Source organism: Seriola lalandi, unplaced genomic scaffold (assembly GCF_002814215.2).
Source record: "Seriola lalandi dorsalis isolate HSWRI2012SDOR001 ecotype SW California unplaced genomic scaffold, Sedor1 jcf7180002054291, whole genome shotgun sequence".
Classification (NCBI taxonomy): Eukaryota; Metazoa; Chordata; class Actinopteri; order Carangiformes; family Carangidae; genus Seriola; species Seriola lalandi.
The window spans coordinates 383,973-398,558 of record NW_019524844.1 but is presented as its reverse complement, the minus strand read 5'-3'; the positions used below and the strand labels follow the sequence as shown (position 1 = coordinate 398,558).

Here is a 14,586-nt window from a genome sequence, read left to right as displayed (position 1 = left end):
TTTTTTATTTTGCTGGTGGCAGTGAGCTTCCATAAAAACAGACTAACTGTGAAAGTCAAAGTAGGTGCACAGGCCACGCCTTCATATGACAATACACAAACATTTCAGAAACAGTTTGCAGTTTGATCCAGTCCAACAAAACCAGCCAGGTTTAGCTCAGGTTTTATTATCTTGCCACAATGACATGATACTACTTTACGAAGCATGCACACAGATAATGTTCATATGGTTAAAATTGTACTACGATGCATTGTAAAGCCATTACTCTGCTGTAAGGCTTTTTTCTGTCACAGTGTGTGATTCACAGTTCTCTCTTTCCCTCTCAAGACTGAAAGCCAACATACAGGTGGGAAGATGTGACTAAACCTGTGTGTTTTGTTTAGTTTTTTTTAACATGAGCACAATACTAGACACGTTAATCTTTATGTACAGACATTCTAATACTGCTTATGGCAATGGGACAGCTCACACAACACAGTTACATTCACAATCCACTCATAGTATTCATGAGTTTCAGTCAGGAACACTAAAGATGAACATACAGTAGAGTAGCACGCAAAAGAAACTTCATTTTTCATACATGTGACTTTGATATCAAAAGCATAATTAATGCATGTTAGAAGTGTAATTCAGTTGCTTGTTATTTAAATGTGTGAATGTTTGTACATGAGATTTAGAAAAGACCATTCAGAGGTTGACCTTGTGTATTGCCGTAAAATGACGTAAATCAAAAGGATATGGCGTTTCTCCCATAAACCCCTGCTGCAAGCACTGGTTTGATTCACATGTACATAATATATATCAACTTACCAACATTTCAAACACTAAAGTAATTCCCCTTTTTCACTGGCAACCACTACAATATCCGGCATTTAATTGTGTCTTTGCCATCATCAAGGCCTGCTTTCAATTCAACAGCAAGATTCAATAAATATTTACAATGCAGCTGTGGCCCTTCCCTCCCCACTGCCTTCAGTTACAATATTAGCAAATATGTATTTACATGACAAATAAATAAACAGAGAAGAAAATGAAACTATACAAGAAGTATAGTAGAAGTATCATATTCCATTACATGAATATAAAAAAAACAAATTGTGATGCAGTCACTCGATAAGTCCATACACACGATCACACACAGAAAAGCACAGACAGGACAAATAAATAACAAACATTATCCACTCACGCACACGTACACACAAACATACACACACACACACATACATACATACACACGCTGTCTCTTCAGCTCTAAAGATGGAAAAAGCGTCTCATGTCAATAAAATGGCCATTGCATGTTAATAAGCACAGACAAGGGAGAGATGAAGATTTGAAGTCATCAGCTCAAAGAAAAGAAAAAAAAAAAGAGAGAGAAATAAATCGACAGGGAGAAGCCGTCCTCCCCCCCGGTCACCGGTCAGCTTGGTTTGCCCTGTAAGATAACCAATCACAGCTGACAGCCCGTCATGGGGAACAGTCCCTGGCCATCGTTCATATGTACATAGGTGTCTCCTGTCCTGTTAGAAGTCTGAACATGGCCGCCGGCATAGTCTTCATGTGAATCTGCCGGTGAGAAAAATAACATCACGATCTCAAACATTTATTCTGTGTGAAAACAGAAAAATGGATTGTGTGTGTGTCAGTTTGTGTGTGTATTTTTTGTGCATTAATATTCTGTCTTTGTCAAATTTCAAAGACCAGTAATAAAGATTTTGAACTCCAAAGCTGGAGTTTCAGCAGTTTCTACCCCATTAACACCAAAATTGAACTTCGAACCCTAAAATTTATGTTGTGTCTAAAAACATTAAATATAACTTTTGTGTATGTTCTGTACCGTATATAGCAGACTTAAAATGTAAAAAGTAGTGTGAAATTGACTACACAGAAATCAAACTAAAACGTTGGTGATGGGTTCAATAGTTTATATAGTTTGTATAGTTTAATGTATGGTTCTGACTACTCCAGTGATCCGGTATTGCGCTTCCACAGAGTTGTCAGAGACAGAATTAAAATAAAAAAAGAGTCGTCAAAGTAAAATTGAAGCAGCACAGACTGAGATGTCCTGACTTTTATTGTTGTAACATGCTGGATTGTAAAGTTCCCATTATGCTGGTGAACTTCATCTTCTGTTAGACTTGTGCTGCTTGGTAAATGCCTACGTCTTTCAAACACAATGCCCCAGTTTTGTACGGCAGGCTTTCAGTTAAAAACATGTTGTCTCCAAGCGCAGGCTGAAACAACTCGTCAAGGTTATTTTAGTAAATTTAATGTGATGTGTAAAACCCGTGGCAACCTGTGTGCAATCTTTCTATGCTGTGTATAGTCATTATAAAATAACAGTGATAGTAAAAATCACAGATATTTGCTACAAATTTGCACATGTGCATTTGCATGTCTTTTTTTCTTCTGTGTGAGTGTACAGTATGTGTGCGTTTCAGTTTAACCTCGCCAACAGAGTTCGAGAGGGCCTGGACGATTTTCTCATGTGCTGTGGCCACCACACTCTGCCCGTTGATCTCAATGATCCTGTGACCCACACGGACTCCACCGCGCTCAGCGATACCTCCTCGCATCAGACTGCATATCTGACATTTAAAACACACACACACACACACACACACACACACACACACACACACACACACACACACACACACACACACAACAAAAGTAAAAGCCATCGGAAGATTAAAACAGCTGCAGTACGATGGGGATGGCATCCGAAAACGGAGGTGTTAAGGTTAGGAACGCTAGTTTATGTTTAAAAATCCAATGAAAAAGGAATACCACATTAAATCTGTGCTAAAGATAAGGGTTTTCTTTAGCGGGGATTGTATTAGGTGTGTAAATATTGTCTGCGTCAAAACAGCAATTTATCACAGCTGACACAGCGTTTCTTCAGCGTATCCAATACAGAGGAACTAAAATAATGAGCAGATTAATCTTAACTGAGACAGGAATGTGAAACAGAAACTTACCATACGGTATCAATACAACATATATCATACTAAACACCAAAGTTAACAATTTGTCCACAGGAAAAACACAACAAGGCATTAACATTTTTTTTCTTTTTTTACAGACATCTTTTGTTAATAGTACTAATATCAAAGTAATCCACCAACATGCTCATGGTGGACAGAAAGAAGTCAGATTTAAACTTACAATGCCGTTCTGGACACTGAAGCCCAGCTGATACTTCAGATCTGGCCTCTTAATGAGGACAGTGGTAACAGGAGGGCAGCTGACGATGTTCATTTTCACCTGGACCTGGTTCTTTAAGCCCTTTAAGACACACAGAGAGACGCACACAAACATAGAAGCTTGTTCATTATCACAAAAATTATGTGGTTAACTTGTTTTAACTTGTAAAATATCCCACGGCATCAGCTGCCTCTTCCAGCCACACTCTTGTACACACCATCAGTGTCTCTGTACCTTAATGATTCCCTGACAGGTGGCGAGTGGCAGCCCTACGAGGCTGGTGTTGTTGATGGACATGATCTGGTCTCCGATGCTGAGTTTGCCAGAGCGAGCCGCTGGCCCGCCGTTCATCATGTTGGCTAAGATAACTGTGGGCAGAATGGAGCCCCAGCCGGACTCCACGATGACCACACCTAGGATCTCCCCTTTACTCTTCTCCAGCTGCAGCTGTGGAGCGGGAGGAGGAGCAAACAGTTTGTTGGTCATTCTTATGTTTGATCATGTTCAGAAACCGACCATTCATCGTTGAAACCATGACCGGATCACACTGATGATTGATTTGAACATGTTCTAGTGCAAAGACACAGACAACAACACTCAACACTATTCTCAGCGTTTCTTTGTTTTCACTCTGATAAAACCACAACAGAGTCACGAACATTATTCTGTTTACATCAGTGTGTTTCAGTCTCTTCTCCCTGAGGTATTTGCTGTGCTGAGAAGGACCTGATTCAGCTACAAATTGCTGGAAAATGTGCAGAGAACCCATTTTTGCTTAGAACATATTCCTAATTTGACTTGTTCTAGTTCACCTCCATGGATCAAAGCGGGAATCTGTTGTATAACAGCAGCTGCAGCTCAGAGAGTGGGGCTGGGAAATACATACTGTGTGATATATACAGCAACATGAGACAATTCAAAATGGTCACACTTTAAGTCCCCCTAGTTAGCATTTTTAAGTAGTATATAAACATTTCATAAATGGTTAATAACATACTATGTTGTAGTTACAAGCTAATATAAGGATATTTTAATTGTTTATTAATGCACGCTCTTTGTCAACAATTGTAACTTATCCCATGAATTCATATTTATATTATTACAACTATGTTTTACTGTATTGCTCTTCTGTTTATACACTAGCCTCCACTTATGTTTGCCCACATGAGGAATCCTAGTTGTTAAGAAATACATCAATAAACCCTTATACACTGATTAGAACTAAAATGTAATGTACTTTAAACCCTTTAATAGGTGTTTATATTCTGCCTATAAATACTAAATAGGGGGAATTGAAATAAAATGTTACCCACTAGACTATTGCAGGTAATGTGGTAAATCATTATCTTCTATTCTATCTATCACAAGTGTGCAACTAATGATTACTTTCATAATGATAGTTCATAATATGCTGAATATTTTCTTCACTGATCTTGAAAACAATGTCCTTTAAATGTTTTTGTTTTGTCCGACCAACAGTCCAAACCTCAGATAAATGTAGTGCAGAAAAAAGTACAATATTTCTGTGGAAGAGAAGTATGCAGTAGCAGAAAATGGAAATACTCAAGTAAAACACATCAAGTACATCAAATTTGAACTTAAGTATAATACTTGAGTAAATGTGCTTAGTTATTTTCCACCACTGACCATATTAGGCCTTAATCTCAGCAGCATCTTTACGAGCAGTTTTGAAACTGCACCTCAAACTCTCGCCTGGTGTCATTTCAGTGAACAATGTGACAGTGTTAACCACCACCATGTGTTCAGGGTCAATATGTGTTTACGTTAGGCATAAACACAAAAGATTACTAGTTATTTATTTATAGTCATTTATTACATCATTATTTCACAAGCACGTCCAACCACTGTGCACATCTCAATACTGTCTGAATGCAGAATACATTTTCCTGCTACTTGCACACACTTGGAGCCCTGAGCCGTGAATTTATTCTCAACACAGCTGGTTAGGAAGCTTTAGTGCTTCAAGAAAGCCCAATTTCCCCATCACTACAAATTACTCATGTGCCTCTAATATAACAGCTGTGTGGTGGTGCCCATGCAGCCTCTCTGCTCATACAGCAGAAACTGTTTCACGGTTTCTAATTCTCTTAAAACCCCCAGCAATGCTCTCAGGGCACAGTGTTAGGTAAAGGAGAAATCCTACAGCAAAAAAAATGTTAGAGTTGACATGCTCTTAGTCGATTTTCCTGTACCATCTGCCTCTTGATCTCTCCAATTAGTTACTGTATACTTGTGTGTTTCTGTAATGGGCCTGCAGCATGAGTGTGATTTGTGCCACACATGTGAAGTCTTTGTGTTTATGTCTCATTTTTTTCCTGCACTGACACAAAAAAAAAACCCTCTACAGAGAAAATACAGTGTGTAAGTTTTGTGCATGCACGTGCACTAAATATAGACCAACCTCTTTGCAGTTTTCAGAGTTGGAGAAGTGAATGAGGTCGTCATTGTACATCTCCTGGGTGTTGATAATGTCGCTGTACTCCTTCTGGCTCAGGTCCTCAGGATTAATGCCATTGGCTCTCAGAAACTCCTGGTAAGCTACGCTGAACGCCTGGCCGATGGACTGAGCGATAAGCTGGGCCTGTGCACAGAACAAGCAGGAATCATGACATAAATGTGTTTGTGATCTTGCATTGTTAGATCCACAGAAGCTTATGTTCACTCAGCTGCATATAAATAACAACACAGTGGGGGAAAAAAGCATCCAGAGACATCAAGCAAAAGTGGCACTGAGTGTAACAAGAATATGTTGAGGCATAATTTAAACTGAGGAGAGGAGGGCAGAAAAGAACAAAGACAGGAACACATCCTGCTCTGGTCTCAATAAAAAAGGATTAATGAAGGCAATGAGCAGAAAAAAATCAAAAAAATCTACTTAATAGATAAGTCTACGTAAGTTAATTGTTTGTTTTTACCACAGTGATGGAATGATACACAATTTCAGTTTATCAAGTGTCATCTTTAAGTTACAGAGATATTCCAGCTCTGAAGCAGTTATTGCCAACCAGGAGAACTCTAGTGGGTAAAACAATAAACAAAACAGAGATTGTTATTTCAGTAAAAACTATTAATTAACATATATGTGTTTAATATTTATATTGTGTATTGAATTACCAATAAATTACCAACCTCAACCAAGTAGCACGATGCAAACTTGTCCAAAACTGGTGAAAAATTGGACTAAATATAAACATAAAACTTCCTGGATCACTGTGTGATGTTGTAATAATATCCACTTTTATATAATTACCAGTGTTAAAAAAAAATCCAGTTTGACATAATCCCAAACACTTTTTAAAGACAGTGAGCGGTATTGATGAAGCAAAGCTCATCTGACAGGGCTGTGGGGGTCGTGAGCATAGTGTACTGCTATAAAGCAGCCCAAGTGCAAAAGACATTTGGAACGAAGGAAAGGAAAAGTTTCAAAAAGTGAAGTTAGTAAAACGTGAACATGTAAAAAATGAAAACCCCAAGACTTATGCTGGCTCTGAGAGATAATGTAGATCAAGAGAGTAAAAAGGGGCACCTCGTTTTGCAAAGCCATATTTTCCCTACTTCCCAATTTAATTGAATTCTACACTTGCATATAAATCTCCTGCAGAATTTGCAGACATTAATGCCCCAAACTCTCAAAATCAATACACTGTAAATTAGTTCTGCTGAACAATAAAAAAGTCAAAGATGGGCAAACACTGCACACAGCCAGTGGGCTACAATAACAGAAACAGTTTATAAACTGATGGATGAGCAGCTGAATGTTTCTATTATAACTCTGGTCGGCCTTTAAAACCTGGCAGCAAAATTAGACGAAGAGCGGACAGATTGGAGTCCAGCCCTTATACTGACTGGCACAGACGCTGAGTTGCTGGCTCTTCTGTACAATGTTGTTCATGTTGCCAAGTCTTGCTGAATCTGCTTTAACGAGACAAGCAGCAGCTCTGTGGTGAAAAAATAAATCAAAATCAAAAATGCCCAGCCAACTTACATCATTTCTCATCTGTGGGTTGCTCTAATTGGTTATTGAAGGACGCACAACAACATTTTTTTTCGATTTTCTGAATATTAGTAACAATATTTTTAATAACGTGGAGAAAATATAAAAAAAAACCCCAAAAGATTAAAGATAAACAAATAAAATGATGCCTTGGAGCCAAATGGAGGAAAAACATTTGATACAGGTGATAAATGGGAACCTGAAATAATATCTGAGAATCAAATGACACTTAAAAAGCAGTTTAATTTCTTTCATAAAAACATCAACAGGCACAGCAGGTTTGTGAACTTGACAACACAGGACACACTTACATCCTCAGACTCGAAGACATGGCATATCATTTTGTACTGCTTCTTTGCCTCGGGTGCCCCAGGCGTAGTTTCAATACAGTCCTGTGAGGCTGTGCGTGGCATCCGGCGTCTTGCCATCAGGACCACGATGTTCCCAATATCAGCGATGTAGGATATAGTACGGAGTGCGTTGTCCATCATCGTTTCCTGTTGGCATATGAAGCGGAATCACTTCCCTCAAAAGCAAAATCAATGAAAATCAATGAAATCTATGAAAAGGGAACAACTCATGTAACTGTTATTTGCATGCACAAGTAACTCAGTAAAACCACAAAGAGTCAACCACAACAGGACCGTGATAGAGGCAGTTCAACCGTGTTAAAAATATGTGCCGGTGATTCCTTGTTGGGCCCAGCAAATGGAGAAATCACTGCATCACAATTGTACATTGAACTGACAAAATGATGTGTTAATGCATATTTCCACACTGAACTTTTTTATACAAGTTCTCTGATACAAGCATAACTGTGAGGAATATTTTGCAGCTGTTACTGGTTTTTATCGATTCAGCCAACAGCCTGTTTCGAATAATATTTGAGAATTTTAAGTACCTGTGTGCAGCATATTTGTTGCCTTTCTTTGACAAAGCTGCATGATTATTTCAGGGCAGAGAGTGAGATGAAAGTACTGTTGATAGAAAACATAAAGGCCCACTTTTGACTGAATTGAAAACTGGTGCATAATCTCACCCAATGGCGTCCAGTAAATTAGATCTTGAGTACATGTTCATCTGGAAATAATGAACAGGTGCACAAAAAAACTGGATATCTGAGTGTTTGTGTTGATGGAACAGAGTGATTTGAATGGCGTAATCATGTTTGCTCACTCAGCCTACTAACTGTTTTGCATCATGATATAGATTTTGAGGGATTGCGTCTGAACATAACTATGAAACAGCATTTTAGAGAAGATATGGACTGCAAAGGTGAATCTGTGAGTTTGCGGAGAGGAACTTATATTTGTTCACATTTTATGATAATACGCTAAATTTAATTTCAGCTTAAATTAAATTCACTTCATTGACCATTTCTGGTGGTTTTATTACATTTGCCTAATTAGTGTTGTTGTTGCAGCCCACCATTGGAGTTGTTCTTATTATGAATCAATGTCAGAAACCCCATGCAGGCTGCACTGAGCCTTTTAATTGCAGAAAGAAGGCATTCTACTCAGAATCTCTCTCTCAAGAGTGCCAGGACCAGTGGCAACCAGATGGAAAAGGGAGGAAGATAGACACTGCATTGCAGCACGTTAGCTTCTGCCAGGTGGCTGCCCACACACACACACACACACACACACACACACACACACACACATACACAATCTGACACTCTGCTCAGACGGCTCAGACAGCAGCTATAAGACTGAAATACTGCAAATGAATCATCTTTCACATATACATTTAACTGAGCACAAAGCTCTATTCATGATCTCACGAGCTGCAAAGCTCCCAGAAACATCTCTGCTTCTATCAAAGACTCCACCTCCTATGAAGACTTGTACTGCTGCTTCACACAGCTGCTTGCTGTAAAACTAAAGGGCGAGAAAACTTTGTCAAAGCTTCTGCAAGAATGGAAAGAAGCTTTGTTAACAAAAAAAAAAAAGAAAAGAAGAAAAATTCACAAAAACCTTCACAAAGTCAAACTTCAATCTGAATTTTTTACTAGGCATGGCTCTAAAATAAACGAAAAAAACATTCTGTAGTCCATATTGTAACAGCATTTTAACAAATGACTGATCAAGCAGAGGTGTGGTCATTATTTGGCTATTCATACCAATGTTCATCTCTGAAGAAACATACTAAAACACGCAGGGCAGATTGTGCTGCAGTCAAACAGCTTGCTCAGTACGTTCCCTCTAAGTCAGACTCCATGCGCAGATGTTTGTTTGCAACATTTTTTGGCTTTGCACAGTCTATTCTTACCCTCAGTTAAAGGGAACTCTGACGGTGACGTCATGAGATTAAAAAGCAAATAAATAAATCAGAATCAGTGGTGGGGTTTCATAAGAAGCAGTTTGTGTCAACAGTTAAGCTGCTTTTATGATGACACAACAACACTCCCCTGATATGTAGCCTTGTATAGCTCAGTGGGTGGTAGAGGTGGGAAAAACCGGTGAGAAAACACACAGAAACACAGAGTGTGTGTTCTCGCTGGTACTCACCTGTGAGTCTGCGTTGAGGACTTTGATCCTCTGGGTGGAGATGAACAGATCAACCTCAGTGAGGGTTTGAGCATCTCCGTCTGCACTCTGAAGAAACATACAAACAGGAGTCGGTCACATCAACCTCTTTGACTTGAATTGCTCAAGATATTTGTACCAAGCTTGAGTATTCACAGTTATTCACAACTGCCTGAATGGAGTCTGTGTTAAATGTAGGAAAGTCTTAGTTTAGACATCCAAAATGCATGCATCATTTAGGGTCCAGCGAGAGAGATGCTTGTTAGATGGACAGGCTGTTAAGACTAAAGGTGCGGTGGAAAAGGCAGAAAAAGAAAGCATTTGGCAGTGGTGTTCGTTTACATTAACTGCCCTGGCACGAGGATGGCGAGCTGGCATGGAAACAAGAAACAGCTTAACACTAAACCCTTACCAGCCGGCTGGTACACGAGTGAGAGCAATGTAGCTCTCCCTCTGATCACTTTGTGCTGCAGACTAATACAATTATATTTTAATTCCTTTAATAAAAATTGCCTGAAGCATTTAAAATAAGGCAATAGTGCGAAAAACATTAACAAAACAGATATAGCTGTAAATAAATATTTCATGTAATAAATAGTGAATCATTTATTTGAGACTGTGGTTTATAAAATTCATGAGTAATCTTAATCCCTACCAAGTGTCTGAAAATGCACAGAAACTAAGGAAAGATTAGAAAAAGATGTGATTAGGTTGTAATCCACCTTTTAGCTGGAACCGATTGCAGCCATACTTCCTTCTGAAAATCCAACTTGTCTTGTGGATTTAATGCATGAGGTTATCATTACAGGAGAAAAGAAAATCAGCTTCTTCTGATGGACTTCCGCCTGTGTGATTGATACAGGCGGAAGTCCAGCCGATGATAAGTCTAGAAAGAAGCAGTTTTGTGGTTCTGAAAGCTGATGCGACATGTTTGATTAAAGCTAAACTGTGATGTCAAGTTATACAAAGATATAACAGAAATATACAATGGAACAATAAATTGAGACCCAAAATTTAGGGCACCTGACAAATAACCATTTCTCCACAGTGTTAAAAAGTTATATGATTTTTCTTCTTCTTTATTTATTTATAACATAAAATGCATTCAGCCAGAGCAGAGGTTGTTTACAGATGATCCCTCTCTCCGCAGTTTGTCACGATCACTAGAGTGAAAAGAGGCAAGATATGAATGAGAATTAGAGTGAGAGTTGTTTTCTGCTTTAGTTGGTGTAAACTATGTTAATCACACAAAATTAGACATGCACTGAATTACAATCTCCCAAACACATAATTTAGCTCACATGAGGGTTACGGCGATGTAAGTACAAAGAAGAAGTAGTTGAAATTAGTTTTTGCAAACACAAGCTGCAGCTGATGAAATGAGCTCTGTGTTGGGTTAAGTGATGTTCTCTTAGGTAAGATGAAGTCGTACAGTATGTCTTTAGCCCTGAGGTAAAAGGTCAATATATTCAGTATGCTGCGCTTTTTTGTCAGCAAAAACTAGACAAAGTATTGTAATTTCTGTTCTTGATATATTGAACAGACTATATTGACACACTATGATATTCATAATGTTAGGGAACTGTGCCAACTGGCTAGTAAACAATTTTACTGACCAAAGAAACCTCAATCACAAAACAACCAAATCCCTCAAAGCTCCCCTTCTTCATCCTTAGAAAAGAAACTTAAATTAACTTAAAAATGTTATTATCGCACTTATATCACATACATCAGACACAACTAATATATCAGAGCCTGGGTAAGTGGTTAATCTTTTGTCCTTACAGTGTGTCATTACACCCTTCAACATACATTTGTACTCTCATGACACAGTTACACAGTGTTGTTGTGTACATACAACTCTCTCATACACAGTAATAATGGCACTGTATTAAGAGAAACCCAAGAAGTAATATAGGCTGGAGCTTCTCCCGTAATGTCCAGCTGATATGACTTCTGCTGCCTTGTAGTCACAGTGGTTGCATATAAAATCGCGTCAGTGTGTGTTATTAAATTTGGTTTCAGTGGTTCTTCAGTCTTGTGCCTTACCACACAACTTCAATCAGTATAAAAAGCCCTTTTACGCAAAACATTTTTGGTGTGCCTGGTTAAAATCTGCCATTCCAATTCCAATTTTGCTTCAGACATTGCTGAAAATATTATACAGACTTGTGTGACCAGTGTGACCATAGTTTAGACCAAACTTTCTACCACCTTCAGGCTTCTGAAAGACTGTTGCTGCCAAAATTCATAGCCGTTCACATAAAGAAAAACATGTTTGCCTAATGTTTGAAAAAAACCAAAGATTTGTTCAACTTAATGAATGCACTCAGAAATGTGCGAGACACAGATATGAGAGGATACACACACACGGGCAGGCACAAATGAAATGAAAAAGGAAAGGTGAGAGTGAAGGGAAAGTGGCTTAAGGGTCTTTCTTTTGCTCTGTTTATTACACACCGCCTTTTTCTTGATTTTGGCAGCCTTCTGTACCCTCTGGCAGGCAGGCAGGCAGGCAGGCATTGGGACGGGACAAGGTCAGCGGATACGGGAGCACAAAAAACAGGAGGAAGAGGAGGAGGAAATAAAGAAGGTAAATAAAAGAAGGTAAGACAGTAGAGCCTCAAACCAAACGGCAGGTGTGCTATCGCTGCTCTCAGAGACAGAGAGAGAGAGAGAGGGAGAGAGAGTGACAGAGGGAAAGAGAGAGAGAGAGGTGGTGTGTGTATTTGAATGTGCTTGTGTGTGTGTTTGTGGAGATAGCGTTTGCACAGCCATGTTGGTTATCAGATACAAATCAAAACAGCAATTACAGAGGGTAATAATTGCTTTTTCTCTTTTAAACACAGCAAATCAAAAGCGTGCAGACATGAATTGACACGGTTCCTGCATTCTTGACATCTATATAAAGTTCAATTAGGAGGGTCTAGAGGGTTTTTTTTGGATGTTGTTTATTTCTATTAATGAGTTTAATATTTCAAGTTTCAGTTCATTTGTTTATTTACCAAACGAAAGACAGATGGTAAGAAGCCCATTCTATTCTAAAAGAATTACAGCTTACAAAGTCAACAAAGACGATAATTCAGGTTGTGTGTATGGGCTCTGCTTCTACCACCTTCCATGCTCATGTCACAGTCTAAACACTATTACCAGGAGATAAAACAATCAACAACACACAGAGAGGCAAAGGAGGGGATAAAGCCCTGAGCAAGGATTTAAAACTGTGCGCTTGGGGTTTGTTGTTTGGGCTGCATCAAAAATAAATAATTAAACAAATACATAAAAAATACAAGCTCGAGTCACTGAAACAGCTTAGATAAAGATGGAGGCAGTTTTCCACAGTTAATGTGTCTGATTAGTTCAGTTTATTGGAGGTGGCCATACAGTTGTTGGCCTTAGATAAGTAATATTTTGAAGTACTCTTAGCACTTTGTAATCTTTCAAAATCAACCCTTCTGTGTAAGGTTCAAGCTGAGCTACCGCCCCCTCTCTCCATCTGCCATCGACCAGAGGAAATTATCTCGACCCTCATTACATTTCCGAGTGTGAGACTGGATGTTTGGCTGAGCCACTGTGCGGAGCTGTAACCGCTAAGACTGCCATTAGTGAAAAAAAGCAGAGTAAACAGCCCAAAGGGAAGAGTCATTTTCGGGTTTTCATTTTGTAAAGTTTCCTCCTCCGTGATCAGCTCGCACGCAAGACACACATCAGAGGCTTTCAGCAGCTTCTACTGCTCTGCTGAGGAGGAGCTGAGCAGGGGGGTAGTAGACAGCAGGGAAGAGTGACTGGGGGTGGGGTGGGGGGGGTTTGGGGTGGGGGTAGCTGCATAAATATTACACCAAACAGAGAGAGCATCATGGCAAAAAGATCTGCATAAATAACCTATACTGCCTTGCTACAATTTACCTGGTATATTTATTTTTACTCAGTTCAGCACTACAGGGTCTAAGTGCCTTCCTGTGCTTGTACTACTTGTCTGGATGCTGGAGCAGTATGACTGATCTACACTGTATGTGTGGGTGGGGGGGTTCGTGTGCTGTCAACTGAGTCCATTTCAATGTCAACCATTAAATGTTGTTGCTGTACAGCCATTAATTTGTTCACGAGGGACAAATCAAGGAGATAATGGACGACTTCATGTTCAATGGACTTGTTCCAAGCAGGGGAAAGCATTAAAAGGTGATGGCTAACTGTTGCCATGGTTTCATCCTGACAAGAGTTTTTGTAGGGAAGGCAACTGTGCATGACAGAGAGTGAGCGAGCGAGTGAGTGAGAAGAATAAAACACAGATTTGACAGATGTGAAATGATGCCAGTAGACATCCTCATTGTGGTGAAAATGGCTTTTAGACTGAAAGCAGCCAGCAGGCCAGAAGACTTGAAGATCCTGGTCTGCCACTTTTCCTGTCACCCTTTTTCTTTGTTTCAGATTGCACTTCGATTGGATTGTTGATAGAAATACTTGCAGGCATCAGTAGCCATTTCTAGCCGTCCTCACCCACAATTCGACGAACACTAAGACTCTTTCTTTGAGCCTGCATGTGGACCACTAACCCTCGATCCTAAGAAGACATGGGACAAATGACACTGTGCTGAAGCTTAAGTTAAAGGATAGGGCTGAGTACTAGGACCAGTGAGGTATGAGGACAGGGACTTAATCATCTCAGTCTGTCCCTTAATTAAAGGATCAAACCACATGTTTTTTTTACTTAAGGTTACACAACCATAAGGAACTTGCAAAATGTGGTTAAAATAAAAAACAATGCGACCAATTTTAGAGGCCAAAATGGATCTCTTCACTGGACACAGAGTAGAGTTCATTGAATTTGGCTGCTATTTA

At 39.3% G+C, this 14,586-nt stretch overlaps 1 protein-coding gene across 4 annotated transcripts in view; it reads right to left on the bottom strand.

Moving 5' to 3' along the window:
• Positions 1-146: 146 nt before the first annotated feature.
• Positions 147-14,586, bottom strand: part of apba2b (amyloid beta (A4) precursor protein-binding, family A, member 2b) — a 62,989-nt gene continuing 48,549 nt past the window's right edge. For 3 of the 4 annotated variants that reach the window (XM_087173910.1, XM_087173911.1, XM_087173912.1), the window contains 8 exons: positions 12,208-12,243; positions 9,730-9,816; positions 7,531-7,716; positions 5,627-5,806; positions 3,439-3,651; positions 3,166-3,285; positions 2,445-2,585; positions 147-1,563 (listed from right to left, as the gene is read on the bottom strand). In XM_087173910.1, the coding sequence (XP_087030036.1) occupies positions 1,492-1,563; positions 2,445-2,585; positions 3,166-3,285; positions 3,439-3,651; positions 5,627-5,806; positions 7,531-7,716; positions 9,730-9,816; positions 12,208-12,243 (1,035 nt within the window). In that variant the 3' untranslated portion in view covers positions 147-1,491. The remainder of the gene's footprint in view (positions 1,564-2,444; positions 2,586-3,165; positions 3,286-3,438; positions 3,652-5,626; positions 5,807-7,530; positions 7,717-9,729; positions 9,817-12,207; positions 12,244-14,586) is intronic. The other variant, XM_087173913.1, reaches the window with a different exon arrangement.